At 40.5% G+C, this 16,875-nt stretch overlaps 1 protein-coding gene across 9 annotated transcripts; it reads left to right on the top strand.

Annotated features, from left to right (window-relative positions):
• Positions 1-11,988: 11,988 nt before the first annotated feature.
• On the top strand, positions 11,989-16,875 carry CREBZF (CREB/ATF bZIP transcription factor). 9 transcript variants are annotated; one of them, XM_021686487.1, is made up of 4 exons: positions 11,989-13,361; positions 13,571-14,784; positions 15,403-15,517; positions 16,536-16,875. In XM_021686487.1, the coding sequence occupies exons 1-2, from the start codon at positions 12,271-12,273 to the stop codon at positions 13,584-13,586; spliced, it is 1,107 nt and encodes a 368-aa protein (XP_021542162.1). In that variant the 5' UTR covers positions 11,989-12,270; the 3' UTR covers positions 13,587-14,784; positions 15,403-15,517; positions 16,536-16,875. The 9 variants fall into 9 exon arrangements, with proteins under 9 accessions (XP_021542162.1, XP_021542158.1, XP_021542159.1 ...); XM_021686483.2 differs by having other exon boundaries at positions 13,571-13,990; positions 14,716-15,517; positions 16,536-16,595; XM_021686484.1 differs by lacking the exon at positions 16,536-16,875 and having other exon boundaries at positions 13,571-13,648; positions 13,876-13,990; positions 14,716-16,081.

Raw genomic sequence — 16,875 nt, 5'->3', positions numbered from 1 at the left:
CCAGCCCTTTCTGCCTGTCCAAGCTCCACCCACTGGGCCCAGCAGGCTGTCTGGAGGTAGTGTAGTTCGCCCAAGTTTTATGCCCAACCTTCGTGGAGGAGGCAGCTCCTGGGAAGTGGCAAGGTGGGTCTTAGAAACAGGCTGAGGGCAATTTGGGCAGGGAATCTTGGCGTCCTCGTACTGAAGTGTGGTCTAGTAGAGTACTTAGCCCATGGTAGTACTCTTTAGATGGGGAAGGGTGCGTCTGGAAGAGTGTGGGGGTGGGTAAGGTAGGGGGACAGGGCATGTGTCCCCTAAAACATGGGCACAAAGGAAGGTCTCAGGTGCTCGGGTCTGAGGACAGTACTGTTCAGTCATGCTAAGGCTTTTGTATTAGGTTGTATGATATGAAATTGCCACTTTGTGGGTCATAAATGATTAGATATTGACTATTTCATTATGTTCACTCTAATACCCCTTTGAAAGATATTAAAAGGATAGGATAGTGGGTAATGAGAAGATGAATCCCTGCAGAATGGATGGAAGAGACTGATGTGGAGAACAAAGGTAAAAGAAATGTAGGAAAAATTAAACTTCCTTACAACTTACAGCCCACTGACAAGTACTTGGGACAGGCAGAATGACTTTCTTCCAGAAACTCAACTGCCTCAATACTTTGCTAAAGGCAAAAGGTAACCTTAGCTTGACATTAGCCCTACCTCCGGGATCCTGTAAGTCTTCTTTAACATATAAAAATCCCTTTGGAAACCTCCTTTATATCTATACCGCCCCGCCCCCCACCCAGATATATGTTAGTAATCATCCTCCAAACTTATGGTCCACTGATAAATATCTGAAGGGTCTCATGATTAAGGTTTTACTAGACAGTAGTGAATGACATTATCCTAACAGCCGCTAGGCCCTCAAAGTCCTGGAAGCCTTACCTCCAAATTCCTTAGACTTAAGCTATCTCTAATGCACTCCCAACTTACAAGTATATAATCAGTCTCTTCTCATGATCCCAGTGCAGCTTTTTGCCCATGTCCCCATGCTTTAATAAAACCACCTATTTTGCACCAAAGACATCTCAAGAATCCTTTCTTGACCGTTCACTTCCGATCCCCATTTTACATCAGAACCCACAATACAGAATAAGAAAGTAAGAGGAATGTGAACCTATCATGTATCCAATGCTTTTCATTTCAGCCACATACCAACTCTTCAAGGGGGGTTCATTTATCGCTGTTTTACAGATGAAAAAAGTGAGACTCAGGGAAGTGACTTGCCCAAAGCCAGGGGGCTTTGTTGGGGGATGGGGGCAGGAGAAAGGTTTGAACCCAAGCTCCTCTGGCAGGGCCAGCTTCATAGGTGTGTCACCTGCATAGAGGCCCCACATTTGGTTTAATGCTCTGCTGTCAGTGTCTTGAGATTCTTTTTTTTTTTTTAGAGAGAGCCACTGAATGCGGGTGGGGGAGGGGCAGAGGGAGAGAGAGAGAGAGGCTTAAACAGGCTCCCCACCCAGTGAGAGCCTGACTTGGGACTCAATCTCCTGACCCTGAGATCATGATCTGAGCCAAAATCAAGTGTCAGATGTTTAACCAACTGAGCCACCCAGATGCCCCAAGATTCTTAATAATCGTGTGACAAGGAGTTACATGTTTTTCTTTTGTGCTGGGCACTGCAAATTATGTGGCTGGGCCTGTTTTCTGGCTCAAAAATCCATGCTTTCTCCCACTATACAAACTGTCTTCTAACCAGCCACAGAAAAGCATTATTTTTTTTTCCCTCCGTGCTCCACAGCACTTTGCATTCCACTGTCTCAGTGCTTATCTTGTTTTAATCTGTGACCCACAGCCAGAGTCGGGGATGAGCAACCAGTTTTGTTATTGTGGTATGCTGATCTATAAAATGATGCTTATCGCTGGAACAAATTAAAAAAGCATAAAGTGGCCACCTCCAAACTACTGCCCTTGAGGGGAAATTTGAAAACTCCTTTCTAAGGCACACCTATAACCCTAGTGAGTTTTTTTTTCTGCAACATCCACAAGCAGTAACCCTAAAAAGAAAGTCAACAGAACAGAGATTCTAAAAACAAATAATGTGTGAATAGTGCTGTGTAGATAGTGTGATCTTTTGTGTTATGTTTTTGTAATCCCCTCAGTGTGCCTCTAAGGAACTTGTCTAGTTCAAAAAAACAAAAACACAAAAACATCACGAAAGAGAGCTACAGAAAAGGTGAACTGACTGGGCGGATGTGTTCACAAATACTCTGCTTCAATTGGTGAAAATTCATTCAGGTTAATTTGTTTCTAGTAAGGTATTAATAGAAAATCTATTTCTTCCCAACTCCACTATATTAAAGTTAAACAATGATTTATTTATTTATTTATTTATTTATTTAGTAGGCTCCATGCCCAACGTGGGGCTTGAACTCAAGACCCTGAGACCAAGAGCTGGATGCTCAAACCAACTGAGTCACTCAGGCACTCCAAGTCAAATAGTTATTTAAAGAACAGTGTTTGAAGGAGTACCTGCCTGGGCGTTTGCTGTTCTATCCAGCCCTTGTTGCCCCAGATACCTGTGGATGGAGGGGGATGGATGTTGGATAGGCCATCAGCAATGCCTGCTGAACCACATCTTCTGAGACTGACAGAACCTTATCAGGCAGGGAGTCTTTTTTTATCTTGGTCTCCTAAAAAAAAGTTGGAATTTTGGGGAGGTGGCCAAGAATGGGCTTTTCTAATCATTTGTCCATCTCCCTAAGGACGAGCTGGATGTTATTTTCCAAAGACTAAAAACATCTGATTAAATTTAAGGGCCTAAGGCTGTACAAATGAGTCTTTCTACCTGATGCAGTTCTCTCTAAACCTTCTATTTATCTCACTAGGAAAAAAATAATCCAAGAAAACTTTTCCCTTAGACAGATCTCCCTGGTCATTCATTACACATTCAACTGACCACAGTGCCCCCCCTTCCTCAACCACCTCACTCCTCAGTTCTACAAAGCGACTCTCTTAGCTATTTGCCAGACTGTGCCTATTGAATGCTCTAATCCAATCTTATTTGTACCAGTCTAAAATAATCTTCCCTTTCATGTTTGAGATTGTTCATTACAGCGTCGTTTGTAATAGCAAAAGATTGTAAACAGCTTAAATACCATCAATAAGGCACTGGTTAAGTAAATTGTGGGCCCTTTGTACTTCGGAATACATTGCAAATATATTTTAAAAGAAAAGAAAAACGAAACTCTTTATGTACGGATATGAAAATATCTCCAGGATACATGTAGGGAAAAAAACAAACAGGGTGCCGAATAATACCTGTAGTATACTATCTTCTGTATAAGGGGAAGAGGGGAATAAGAATGCAAACATGTATTTACTCCCATCTGCTTAAATAAGTATTGAAAATAATAAATACTAATTTAGTGGTACGGAGGGGTGTGGGGACTGGGATGGTGAGGGATAGGACTGGGAAGGAAACTCAGTGTATACCATTTTATATCATTTGACTTTTGAGCCACCTGAATAACCTATTAACCTATTCAAAAAGACAATACAATTAAAAACAAAGAATCTTCCACTTAACTGTTTAACTTCCTGGTAAGCTCTATTTCTGTGTAGATGACTCAAAAAGCCTGCAGATTTTCTTTCTCCAAGAATTAAGTAGACAAGACATATTTTATATAGAGCCAAATATGGCCTGACAGATTTAGGTCAGGCCATTCGGCTGAAAGCCGCTGCTTTCACAAATGTTCAGCCACATACGGCTAATGACAATTTCTTTTTCTACCCCGAATGACTCCTAAAGATGACTATTTCTCTCCTGAATTTAAAGATTTGAATGTATTAACTTTTCTCATGGATTTTCATATATCTGTGTGAGACCTGAATTTTAGATCTTAGAAAGACTATTTTCTCATATATTAAAGTTTTTAGACTGGTTTTGGTTTCGCCCTAACAGACAAATAAAAGGTGGTAGAGGTAGGGCAGGCTAAGCCATTCTGACCTTTCCATTTTAAAGTTGTTCATCTAATGTACCGCATTAATTTAACAAATATTTATAGAGAGCCTCTAATTGGCCAGGTACTTATCCTATCCTCCCCGATTTTGCCTCCTAGTGGGTGAAGAAAATGCTGAAGGATAGGATGAACAAAGGGAGTGCGTAGCAGAGTTTGCCAATATAGTGTAGAAGAGGTTAGGGACAGTTTTCCTAGAAGTGGCAGTTAAGCTAAAGCCGGTTAAGTGTGTAAGAATTGCCCAAAAAAAGAGATGAGGAAAACACAAGAGTACGGTAGCTCGGCAGCCTTCAGAGCACCTCCCGTTCCTGGTAAGAAACTGCCTTTCCCAGTAGCCACACCATCCAAAGCTGCAGAATAAGCAGTCACAGGAGACTCTTACAGAGACCCTGTGGCCAGATTAATCACATTATACTCACATCCGTGTTTACCTCTGTCCCTGTCAGAAGTCTGAGCCTTTATAATCTGGCTCAGTCCTCCCCGCCGCCCCCATCCCCACTCAAATCCTGCCCCTAGGTCCTTTGAAAACCTAGATCTGTGATCAGCAAACTACCAAGGTATTAGTGCAGTGAGTGAAAGGAGTGCATTGGCATCAGCCTGACTGGATTCAAATCCTGTCACTTACTGGCGGACCTTGTACTGGATGAAGAGGAAACCAGAGAGCTAAACTTTCAGTGAGTGAGAGATATGACCAGAGGTTGGCATGAATTTCACACTGGTATAACCATAGAGAGAAAAGAATTATCCAAATATAGAAAACAGCTTTTTTTTAAAAAAGATTTTATTTATTTGAGAGAGGGGAGAGTGCACAGAGGGAGAGTGAGAGGGAGAAGCAGGCTCCCCGCTGAGCAGGGAGCCCAACACGGGGCTCCATCCCAGGACCCTGAGATCATGACCTGAGCCGAAGGCAAATGCTTCACAGACTGAGCCACCCAGGTGCCCTAGAAAACAGCTTTTTAAATGAATATCCTTAATAGACAATATTCCGAGGAGAAACAGAATCACAACGAAAGTTTAGTAAATTTTATTTATTACTTTTATGGTTAGTTGTAATATTGACATTTTAAAACGATTATATTTTAAAACTATATTATATATATGAGATATGTGTATGATATGTGTATGAGAGAGAATGAGAGAGAGGCTAAAGCAAAACTATGTTCGTGTTGCTAGAGACAAAATTTTCAGTGTATACATCAAGATATTAAAAAGTAAAGTAAAGCATTTGATGTTAAATTTGAATAAAAAATATCAGTCTAAGTCTATGGGCAGTTTTTCTTTAAAAAAAAAAAATACATATGTCCCAGCTCTGTCAATGGAAAGGCCTAAATTCAGTGACAGCCTGGTATGAGTATCCCTCAGGCCCATAAACAAAAAATAGTTTTGTGGCCTCCAAAAACTATTTTCCATTAAAACGAAGAAGGACTCTTTGGAGAAAGGGCTAATTCCAGATCTGGAGTTGGAAAGGTACACAATGAACCTGATACAGTTAGTTGTATCAGAAAGCAAATAAACGGTCAAAGACTAACACAGTTCTCTTAACAAGACATGAGAGCCAAGTTGGAGAGGTTCCCAATGGCTAAAGATGAGTAATTTGAGTACAAAAATAACTGCAACTGAGTGAAGCAACTGAATATTTTAAAATCTGTGAGTTCATTATGATACACCAAAAAAGACAAACAATAGCAATAATGAAAACAACAACAAACGCAAAGCTCATTGGTCACTAACTGAAAAGTGGCTATTAAAACGAATTAATTGATCATTTATCTTACTTTTCCTGTTCCCTGTATTTTAGGGTGACAAAATGGCCCATATGTGATGAGATAAAGTTGTTTTTCAGAGAATTGCCGATAATTAAAGGAATAAAAGAATTTAAAAGGCATAATTTTGTAACCCCTAGTGAAATATCTTACTCAGGCACTGATCATCATTAGACGAAACTATTAGGAAAAAGGTTAATGGAGAATTTTACAATGGAGGAGGAATTAGAGTGTCACCATTTGAAAGCATCCATCATTCTTAGGATCAGTGAAAACAGGAAAGCTAAACATTCATGTGCCGTAGGCCGCATCATGAAGAGCGGCACCTTTTAGGAAGTATTCTGGCCATAAATGTTGAACCTGAAGCAAACTAGGCCTGAAACTAATTTCCCACTTACAGGATGTATGGGGCTAATGGGAGAAGTAAAATGGCACCACAAGAAAGCAAACAAACAAATCTAGAATATGGGACATTCAACAAAACAACAGGCCTGGCTTCTTCAATCAAATGGCATTGGGAAAAGAGGTGGAGGGGATGCTGCCCTAGATGAAAAGAGTTTTAAGAGACATACCAAGCAAATGGAATATATAGAATTGTTTGGATCCTGATTTAATCAGGCCATCTGTAGATAGAAATTTGTAGAACTGAATATTAACTGGGTTCAAATGATACCAAGAAATCCATAATAATGTTACTGGTTTGCTAACATGACATTGTGGTTATAGGAAAAAAATGACTTTAGAGTTAAAAATGCATAGTGACACATGTAAGGATAAAATGACATGATGTCTAAAATTTTTACCTTAAAAAAATTTAGCAAAAAAAGGCAGGGAGATTAAACAAGTGTGGCAAAATCTTGATAGCACTTAAATCTGGATGAGGAGTATATAGGGATTCAGTATACTCTTTACTTTTGGGTATGATTGCAAATTTTCAATATTTAAAAAAAAATTAAAAAGGGCTGAGGTTTCTGAAGGAAGGAAGAAGAGAAATAATTTGGAATCGGCAATAGGAAACTAGGGCAGCTCAGCCAAGTTCCGGCTCTGGGGTGCCTGGGGTGAGAGATGAGAAGTGGATTTCTTCCTATCAGCACATGAAAAGCCCGGCGTTTGCCCTTCCAAATCCCTAACCCTGAAACTTCTACACCTGCTGTCCCTTCCCCCCAAAGCAGTAATTTTCAGCTTCAATGGCAGCAACTGTGGGGCTTGATTAGTTGGGAGACAACCCAGTACTTTGTTACTATTTTAGTTGATTACAAATGTTGATCATTTTTAAATAAATCTGATTCCAGATTAGTCCACAATAGTGTAACTTCCATTCATTTGCATTTAGAAATGCTTTCTTGAGAGGGCAAAGGAATGGAAATATAGCTAGCACATTGGGAATTGCACATAATCCATGCAAATATGCAGTGTTTGTAAACATAATCCTACAATGCCCAAACACTGTCAATCCCTGAGTCTTCAATTTTTACTCAGTAAGAACTTCCCATGGTCTTACTTCCTGCTCTTTACAGATTATACTTTCCTGGGTGAATAGGCAAACTAGATTAAAATGAGCATTTTGGCCCCTGTTGCGCTATTATCCAACTCTGATTCACCTGCATTCCCTACCATCTCTGCTCCAATCCTCTGCTATAGAAAATCCACTAAGTGCATGTATTGGTGTTGAAGTACCACAAAGTCATGGTCTTCATAGAGGACTTGATAGATTGGTACTCATCATCTATTTCAATCTCTCTTTTAATGTGCTTTCCCCCATATTACAAAAATGGAAAAGCTGTAACAAAAGAAACACAGGAGCAAACTATATTTGCCAGACTCCTCTGCAGCTCTATTTGGAAGATGCAAATGAGGCAGGGGCCCTTTCCCCCTGCTTTGGCTGTTGTTGCTGCCAAGCATATTCTTGGAAACACTGGGTTCTTCTGCAATAGGATCCCTATAGTCATTCACTAGTTTTATGGGATATGGTTTTATATCTAGCCAGCCCCCAAGATAGCACCTAATGGTTCTTGTCTCCTAGTATTCAATCCTGTGTAGTCCCCTTTCACAGTAAGGTCTGACCGTGTGACCAACAGAATACTACAGAAGTGATTGCATGTGACTTCTGAGGCCAGGTCATAAAAAACATTGCTGCTGCTTCCTCCGTGTCTTGGATCATACCCTTTGGGGGCAGCCGGCCATCATGTAGTGTCGACATTCACACAACCTATGGAGAGCCCCACATGGAAGGGGACCTGAAGTTTCCTCCAGCCATCTCAGAGGTGGGTCTCTAGCCCCAGTCAAGCCCACAGATGACTGCATCCTCAGCCAAGATCTGATTGAATTCCATGAAAATTCCAGAACCAGACTGCATAACCAAAGCACTTGAAAATTTCTGACCAACAGAAACTTCAAGAGATAATAAATGTTTATTGTGGGTTTAAGCCACAAGAATAAGCAAATCTCTATTGTTGTTTTTAGATTTTGGGTAACTTGTTAAGCGGCAATAGATAATTAACACATGGGTTTGAGAGTTTGGGCAGTAGCCGTGCACTTGGAGCTAAATCCCAGTTTTCTATTTTACCACTTTCCCAACTGGGGCAGAGATAGCAGGTCCCTATCAGGCCTGTTTGGCCACTTTGTACTGAAAGGCATTTTTGATCACCCAGCCTAGTGCCCACTCCTCCAGTCCTCCCAATAACTTTGTAAGCACACATTCTCAGTATTATAAACGTTTCTGCTTAAAATAGCCAGATTGGTTTCTCTTTCCTGCAGCTGAGCTTAACCTAATAAAAAATACCCATCTGAAATTAACAGTGAGACACTAGAGACATTCCTGTTAAAGTTAGAAATAAGACAAGGAAGTTGGCTATCGACAGTATTATTTAACATCAAGGTGGAAGTATTTCATTATCAGTCAAGATAATGAAAAAAACGTATTGCAAAGTAGGAGGCAAATTGTCATTATATATAATAAGGTGATATAATCGTCTACCAGGAAAATTTGAACGAATAAGCTGAAAATAAAAACTATTAAGAAAGTTCAGTGGGATAGTCAGTAAAAAATTTAACAAAAAAGGTCAAAAGCTTTCCTATGCAGCACCAATAACCATTTAGAAAATATAAAGGAAGAAATAATCCAGTCCAGTAGCAAAAAATGCATAAGATAACTTGGAAAAATAAACTAATCAATTTAATGCAATTTCCGTGAAAATTCCAGCTCTTTTTGAACTTGGAAAATTTTATGACGTTATCTGGAAGGTTCTTTCTTTATTCTTCTAAATACCATGGGTCATATTTATTTTTGCCCCTTGCAGAATTGTTGTCTTTTAGTTGAGATTTGTGTTATACCTTCCGCTGAAACTGGAGACCTTCTTCATTTATTCATTCAGCAATATTTATTGAAGCCTAAGCTGTGGTAGTACTGTTCTGGATATCTGGGATTTCTCAGTGTCCAACTTTCCTGGCACTTGCTTTCTATCGAAGAAACAACCATATAAACATAGCTATTCATTGAGGCTATTTGCTACTTTATTCAGTAACCCAAAGAGAAGTTTCTTAAGGCCTAAGAACTGGAAAAGTGGCTAAGGAATTCATATAAAGTTTACTCCTGAGCAAACAAAGGGAAGTTTCTCCTTTTGATTTGACAGGGAAGCTTAGTCTATTGTTAGCTCAACTTGAGTAACTAAGATTTTTACGTCTATCCTATTCCAATACAAACTTTCCCCCCTTTTGGAACTCCTTATCTTCCTATTTCACCTATATTTTCACTGATCTTGCTTTTCAAAAATTTGAATTTTTTTGTTTCATTGTATTCTAATGTACTTGTGAATTGCTTCAAGACCTTGTGGGATTAGAGGAACAAGATAACACCAAGAGGAAGCAGAGATACCCAGAATGTGGTGCATTTTTTAAGACAACTGCCCTGTCTCTTCAAAAAGCTAATATTAAGAAAAGCTATAAAATAGGAGGGACTATTTTTAGACTGAGAAAAGGAAAAAAAAACTTTACAAAAACATAACCAAATGCAGTAAGTGACCCTTGATTGGATCCTGGCTCAAAAGAGTATCCACTATAAAAGATTATTTTGAGGAAAGCTGAGGAGGGCGCCTGGGTGGCTCAGTTGGTTAAGCGACTGCCTTCGGCTCAGGTCATGATCCTGGAGTCCCGGGATCGAGTCCCGCATCGGGCTCCCTGCTCGGCAGGGAGTTTGCTTCTCCCTCTGACCCTCCTCCCTCTCATGCTCTCTGTATCTCATTCTCTCTGTCTCAAAGAAATAAATAAAATCTTTAAAAAAAAAAAAAAAGAAAGCTGAGGAAATTTGAATATGGCATGGGTAATAGGTAATATTAGTAAATGATTGTTAATTTTCTCAAGACCTGATAATAGTGTCATGATTATGAAAGAGAATGTTCTTATTCTTAGAGATACATACTTAAGTATGTTGGGGTGATGTGTCTTATCTGCAACTTTGGGATGATTCAGCAAAAAAAATTATATTTTATAAACATTTATGAGCAAATAAAGCATATATGGCAAATGTTAATTGTTGAATTGTTGAGTCTGGATATTGGATAGTATTGCTAAATCAGTGTGGATACTGTATTATTCTTTCACATATTCTGTGAAATATTTGGAAAATTTTAAAGTTGATATTTATCTTTTTTCTTATCCACAGATAAAAGATATAAAACTGTGGTTATTAAAAACATTAGAATACTTCAGTGAAGCTATTTCCTATGCGGTAAACCTTCTAAAGAAAGAGACTGATACTTTAATTTTCTATGGGGATTCAATTTAGAGACCCTGTTATTATGGTCTATCACTAGAACCACTAAAGGTGTTTGCTAGAATTTTGACGTCCAACATTACACAGACCTACAGACCAATCTTTGGGTAATTGACATATTCATTATTCCCTGAGTAATATTTTCATACACCTGATTTTGGGAATCATTATCTTAGATTTCATATTTTGCATTCACACTTCCTAACATATTCTTCTCAAATGGCAATTTTCTTTCTTTTTTTAAAGATTTTATTTATTTATTTGTCAGAGAGAGAGAGGGCGAGTGAGCACAAGCAGGAGGAAGAAGCAGGCTCCCTGCTGAGCAAGGAGCCTGATCCCAGGACCCCGGGATCTCAACCTGAGCTGAATGAAGGCAGACGTTTAACTAACTGAGCCACCAAGGTGTCAATATCTATTTTTTAAATTAGAATTTGTTTTGATTTCAAGTAAAGTCAATGTCAAAGAAAATATCCTGAAACATTGACCAGAATAAACAAAATATAAAATGTAATAAAAATAAAAATTAGAAAACCTGTGGTTATCAAAACTAAGCACGCTCATAAAACGGCCAACACAACAGAGAAAAGAATACTACAGGGTTGTTTAACCTGGCCATAGAGATTTTAAGGGTATTCTTTTTACCCCGATAGATGAAAAACAGCAACAAAATCGGGCTCATTCAGGAAAAAACAGAAAATATTCTATTTGGAAACTGGCAATAGTCCTTTCCAGAAAAAACATGTCAGTTTCATGAACCCCCAAGATAAAGCAGGAAAAAAGTCACACACACGATTCACTCAACAAAACGTCCTCTGTTAACACAACCCGCAGTACAACCATCACTCACACCGTGAGGTAGTGGCAGTACAAAAAGACTGGCACGCATGTGCGCACCCACACATGCTCACGGTCACGCCCACTACAGAACACACACAGAAAATGGGTTTGCAATCTTATTACAGACAAGGGCAAGACCATTTTTTGTTGTTGTTGTTTAGAAAATGCATAGAAACGCTCAGACATTTTAATAAAATTATTATAATAAAAAACTTGGAAAAATTAAATTATATATGACTTACTTACTTATGTACCTCTTTTTTTTTCTAGTACTCTCTGAGTGAAAGGATCTTGCATTACAAACGGAAGGGGAAAGGAGCAATTTCAAGTGGTATCTGGTCGCCAGTTGTAAAATTCCAGGGAAATACAGGATAATTTGATTATTCATAAATTTGGTATTTAAAAGATCAATTCTGAGAGTGGTTTCACTTGAAGTGGAAGCCTGAATACGGAGGCGTGAGAAGAGAGGGAGGAGAGAGTAGACCGTCTCTCAATAAACTCAGGATTTGTTGTTATTTTTGCCGCTTGCGGACTATGACATCACTGAAAATCTGAAATTACTCCCATTCCAGACCTCAGTGAACTCTCGCGATACTAGAGCCCAGTGGAGCGCGAAACGCCGTGGGAGGGGCTGGGGTGAGATCGACTGACTTCCGGCCAGGCCGTTGTCTGGGTGGCGCGGTCGAGTCATCGCTGGGCCTTGCCGCTTGGGTTTCCCATCTCTCCCCCCCGCCCCGGCGCGGGGGGTCGACCAGCCAAGTGGGGCGGGAGGCGACTCGGACGTTCCCCTCCGTTTCGCTCTGGCCAGCTCCCTGGCCCCCCGCGCTGGGATCTGGGGTCCTTGGGGCCCGCGAGGCCCGGTCTGAGGGGCCGGGGCCTACGTGGGCCCGCTGCTGGGCCCCATGAGGCATAGCCTGACGAAACTGCTGGCGGCCTCAGGCAGCGACTCCCCAACCCGCAGCGAGAGCCCGGCTCCAGCCGCGACCTGCTTGCTGTCCCCGGACCTGACCCGGGCGGCGGCGGCGGCGGCGGCGGCGGCGGCAGCGGCGGCGGCAGAAGAGGAAGAGACGGCGGCGGCCGGATCTCCCGGCCGCAAACAGCCGCGCGGCGACGAGGGCGAGTTGGAGGCCGGGAGGGGGGGCCGCGGCGGCGTGGCCGTGCGCGCGCCCTCGCCCGAGGAGATGGAGGAGGAGGCGATCGCCAGCGTCCCCGGGGAGGAGACGGAGGACATGGACTTTCTGTCCGGGCTGGAACTGGCAGATCTGCTGGACCCCCGGCAACCGGACTGGCACCTGGAGCCCGGGCTCAGTTCGCCCGGGCCTCTCTCCTCGTCCGGCGGAGGCTCGGATAGCGGCGGCTTGTGGAGAGGGGACGACGACGACGAGGCCGCGGCTGCCGAGATGCAGCGCTTTTCTGACCTGCTGCAGAGGCTGTTAAACGGCATCGGAGGCTGCAGCAGCGGCAGTGACAGCGGCAGCGGCGAAAAGAGGCGGAGAAAGTCCCCAGGAGGAGGCGGCGGCGGCAGCGGCAACGACAACAACCAGGCGGCGACAAAGAGTCCCCGGAAGGCGGCAGCGGCTGCTGCCCGTCTTAATCGGCTGAAGAAGAAGGAGTACGTGATGGGGCTGGAAAGTCGAGTCCGGGGTCTGGCAGCCGAGAACCAGGAGCTGCGGGCCGAGAATCGGGAGCTGGGCAAGCGCGTGCAGGCACTGCAGGAGGAGAGTCGCTACCTACGGGCCGTCTTAGCCAACGAGACCGGACTGGCTCGCTTGCTGAGCCGGCTGAGCGGCGTGGGACTGCGGCTGACCACCTCGCTCTTCAGAGACTCGCCCGCCGGTGACCATGACTACGCTCTGCCCGTGGGAAAGCAGCAGCAGGACCTGCTGGAAGAGGACGACTCAGCGGGAGGAGTATGTCTTCATGTGGACAAGGATAAGGTGTCGGTGGAGTTCTGCTCGGCGTGCGCCCGGAAGGCGTCGTCTTCTCTTAAAATGTAGGGTCAAGTAATCTGCTCTTTATCCGCGTTTACCCCTTTCAACTCCCTTACACCATGTAAAACACCTTAGTGGGACATCTTCACTGGACACATTTCAGAGGAGGAAAAAGTAATATTGAATCTTTTAAGTGTTTAGCTAAAAGCATGAATGTGACACTGTAACCAACTCCTAATGATAACATGTGACTATTAAATCTCTCTGACAGTTTCTTTTTTAGGTGATTTCCTTCCTGCCAGGCTCCGTTGTAGGGGTTACAGAACAGTCGTTCCCGCCTCACAACCTGGTAAGGATCCATCTCTTCACGTAACGCTCATGCTCTGCTGCTTAGTCTACTTTAATGGGCAACATCTGAATTTGTGTGTGTGTGGGTTTTTTTTTTCTTTTTTGGAACGTGGGAGGGGAAATCTAATTTGGGCCCTGTCCACCCTGGAAACAGACTTGTGCTGGTCAATAATGTATTTAAGATGCTTCTTCTGGTTGAAATAGCTGTTAATGTGTCCCCTTGTTCAGACTTGCGTGTACCTAGCTCTTCTGTCCCCAGTGTGGACATGGCCTTGGATGACATCGGTTCCAACTGTACACTGAAAGCTGCTAATAGAGATGCAGTTTGGAGACAGTGAAACAGGTGAAGTTGAATGGAAGTTCCGAGTTGTACAAGGTGCAAATTGGAATTCCAATTTTAGAGCAACTTTTTAGAGGTTGACAATAAGTATTTGGGGCTTGCACAAATGTGTTAGTTATTTTGCTGGAGATGACAGAACTATCTTAAATATTTGGGTATGCCTTTTAGTTTTCAGTAGGAGATGTAGAAATAAAATCTATTTAGAGTAAAAGATTTTAATATTTCACCATTAAAGAAGTTGGAAATTAACATGCATCTCTATGTTAATTGAAGGAGGAATAAGAATTGTTAATGAAATGTTTGAGGACCAGCACAGTGATTACCCTATCACTGACTATAAAAAATTGTTGAACACTTTTACTTTTGTTGTATTAAAATTTTAGGTTAAATTTATGTATGATTAGATATTGAAGGTTGTGAAATGTGAATGAAAACGTGTAAAGTGAGGCTTCACAAAGAATCTTATTCTCCTTATTTCAAAGGTTTTTGTCCTATTTAAAAATAATTTTTAAAATTGAGTGCTTCTGGCTACTTAAAGACAAAATTGACACTTTTTCCAAAGATGGGACATATTCTTCCCTTGAAGTACTGTATTATTCATTGTCGAATTGCATAGATTGAGTTACAGTGGCCTTCAGTGTAAGAGGCATTAAGAAATTCTTTGTGAAACATCACTGTTTGATAAAGTATATACATATTTAGCATCCTTGTTTTTCTTTGTGCTAAAGTGGATACAGCTGTTGGGGCAGAAGAGACGGGACCAGCTGCTGGCCACATTTCCTGCTTTATTTTAAAAGGTAGTATAAGAAATGAGGAAAAAGAGGTAATATCAGGGCTTCTGCTGTCTTTTATTTTAAAATGTTCATAATTAAAAAGTATTTTCCAGCAGTCCAAAGATGTAAGTTATCTTACACATGTTTTATTTTGTTGTTACTTGGTTATAAAAATGGAATCCTTGTTCTTGCACAACTGTAAATGTTTTGTTGCTAGATAACACGATTTGAGACCAACTTGGTCTCTGGTTTCCAGTGCATTACAGCATATTTTGTAAAATCATCTACTGCACTTGAGCATGAATGGGTAGTAGCCAAATTCACAACCTGGAGTGATGAACCTGCTTATACCTAAGTGCAGGAGCAAGCCCCTCACAATGCAGCTGCATGGATTTTTAGTGCCTACTGAATTATATATATATATATATATATATATAAAAACCAAAAGTAGTTGGAAAAATTATTTGAAATGACTAATTTGTGCTATCTCTATGGAATATGTTAAATGTAGCTTTTTGAAACAGAAGCCTTGAATTGAAATTAATACTTGAACATTTTGTATATATTTCTTTGTATATAATTTTGTGCAGTACCAATGAAAAATATGGTGTCATAATAAAACCAGGTTTGTTGATCTTTCAGTTATGGGCTCAAAGAATTTATTCATCTCTAACATGACATTGGAAAATAATGGATGAAAATAGGAAAAATGATTGTTGTTAATGCTGACTGTGGGTCTTAAAAGGTTCTGGAAGCAGTAAGTGTGTTTTTCTAAAATACCATTCCCTTGGAATATTTTCTTCTTATGTCAGTGCTTTTCCTGCATTATTTGAAGTTCGGGGCTGGGGAGAAACAGTAGTCAAAGCTTTCTGAATTGGGATGCTTTGAAAATTCCAAGTGTAGATTTTTAGGATGCCATTTTATAAATGGCAGTTTTTGGAAATACTTGATTAAGAACTTTTGAAAATGGAGATTAGTATCGCCTATTTTTAAAGCTGCTTTGTTAGGCTCCTTATGTTTTAACTGTCTTTTCTTAGTTTCCATTTCATTCTTTTTTTTTTCTTTTCTAATTTTGGTGACTTAGTGATTTTGTCATTTTTTGCATCAACTTCATGGTCTTGTTTTTACATGGTATTGCATGTATTTAGGACCTGTCAGGGGCTTTAAATAAATTTGATCATATTTATGTGTAAGCACATTTTACTGTAAATGTTTGGGTTTCTGAATTTACAACAGATCTGTTTCAGTATGTAGTAAACAATATCTTAAAGTGTCCTATTCACTACTTGTTAATTAAAAAAAGTTATGATTAATATGAAACTGTTGTCTTACTATTTTTAGAAAATTGTGTTCTGAATGATTAGTAGTTGGATAAAGGGGATTTCTGGAATATGGTTTGTTTTGAAATTTTAAGGTTTGGCTCTATTGTAGAGGTTGAAAACAGTATTTGAGGAACCTTTTTTTTTTCTTCCCTAATTGCCTCTATGGCAAAATGATACAGAATTAGTGTAAAGAGGTAGCTTTTTGATATTTGTCTTCTGATGGTGACAGGAATTCATACATTAATTGAACTAACACATCATATTGACCGCCTATTTCTATCATATTGACTTACTGTTTCTGCACTTTCTTGACCAGTCCTAACTAAAAAGTCCACGTTTGTTAAAATGTAGTCACACCTCTGATAATAATCCGACAAAAAGTGTTCGAAGTATTTTAAATATTTGTGCATTTTGTAATCACTAAATTAATCTCTCTCTCTTCTCTTTAAACAGCTTAGCAGTGTCTGCAAAAACGAATCTTTTCCTACAACCTGTTAACTGACTGGACTGATGGTAACAAAGTAATTGTGGGAGCCATGTCGGTCAAAAATTTGGCATCTGCTGAAAAAAATGAATGCCATTTTCAAGTTCCCAAATTACTTGATTTCACTTTCCAGATTTCACTTTCCAGATATGGAGATATGAAAAGATTCTCTGGAATCCTTGAAAGACTTAATAGAAATACATGAGACTAAGTTAATTTTGGAACAAAATTATACTTTTTTTTTTTTTTGTCTTTCATGGGAGTGATGATCAGTTCTTTGCATAACTTTCAAAAATTGTAACCATTTGA

Source organism: Neomonachus schauinslandi, chromosome 11 (assembly GCF_002201575.2).
Source record: "Neomonachus schauinslandi chromosome 11, ASM220157v2, whole genome shotgun sequence".
NCBI lineage: Eukaryota > Metazoa > Chordata > Mammalia > Carnivora > Phocidae > Neomonachus > Neomonachus schauinslandi.
The sequence above is the reverse complement of the archived record's forward strand: the minus strand, read 5'-3'. Positions and strand labels throughout refer to the sequence as shown.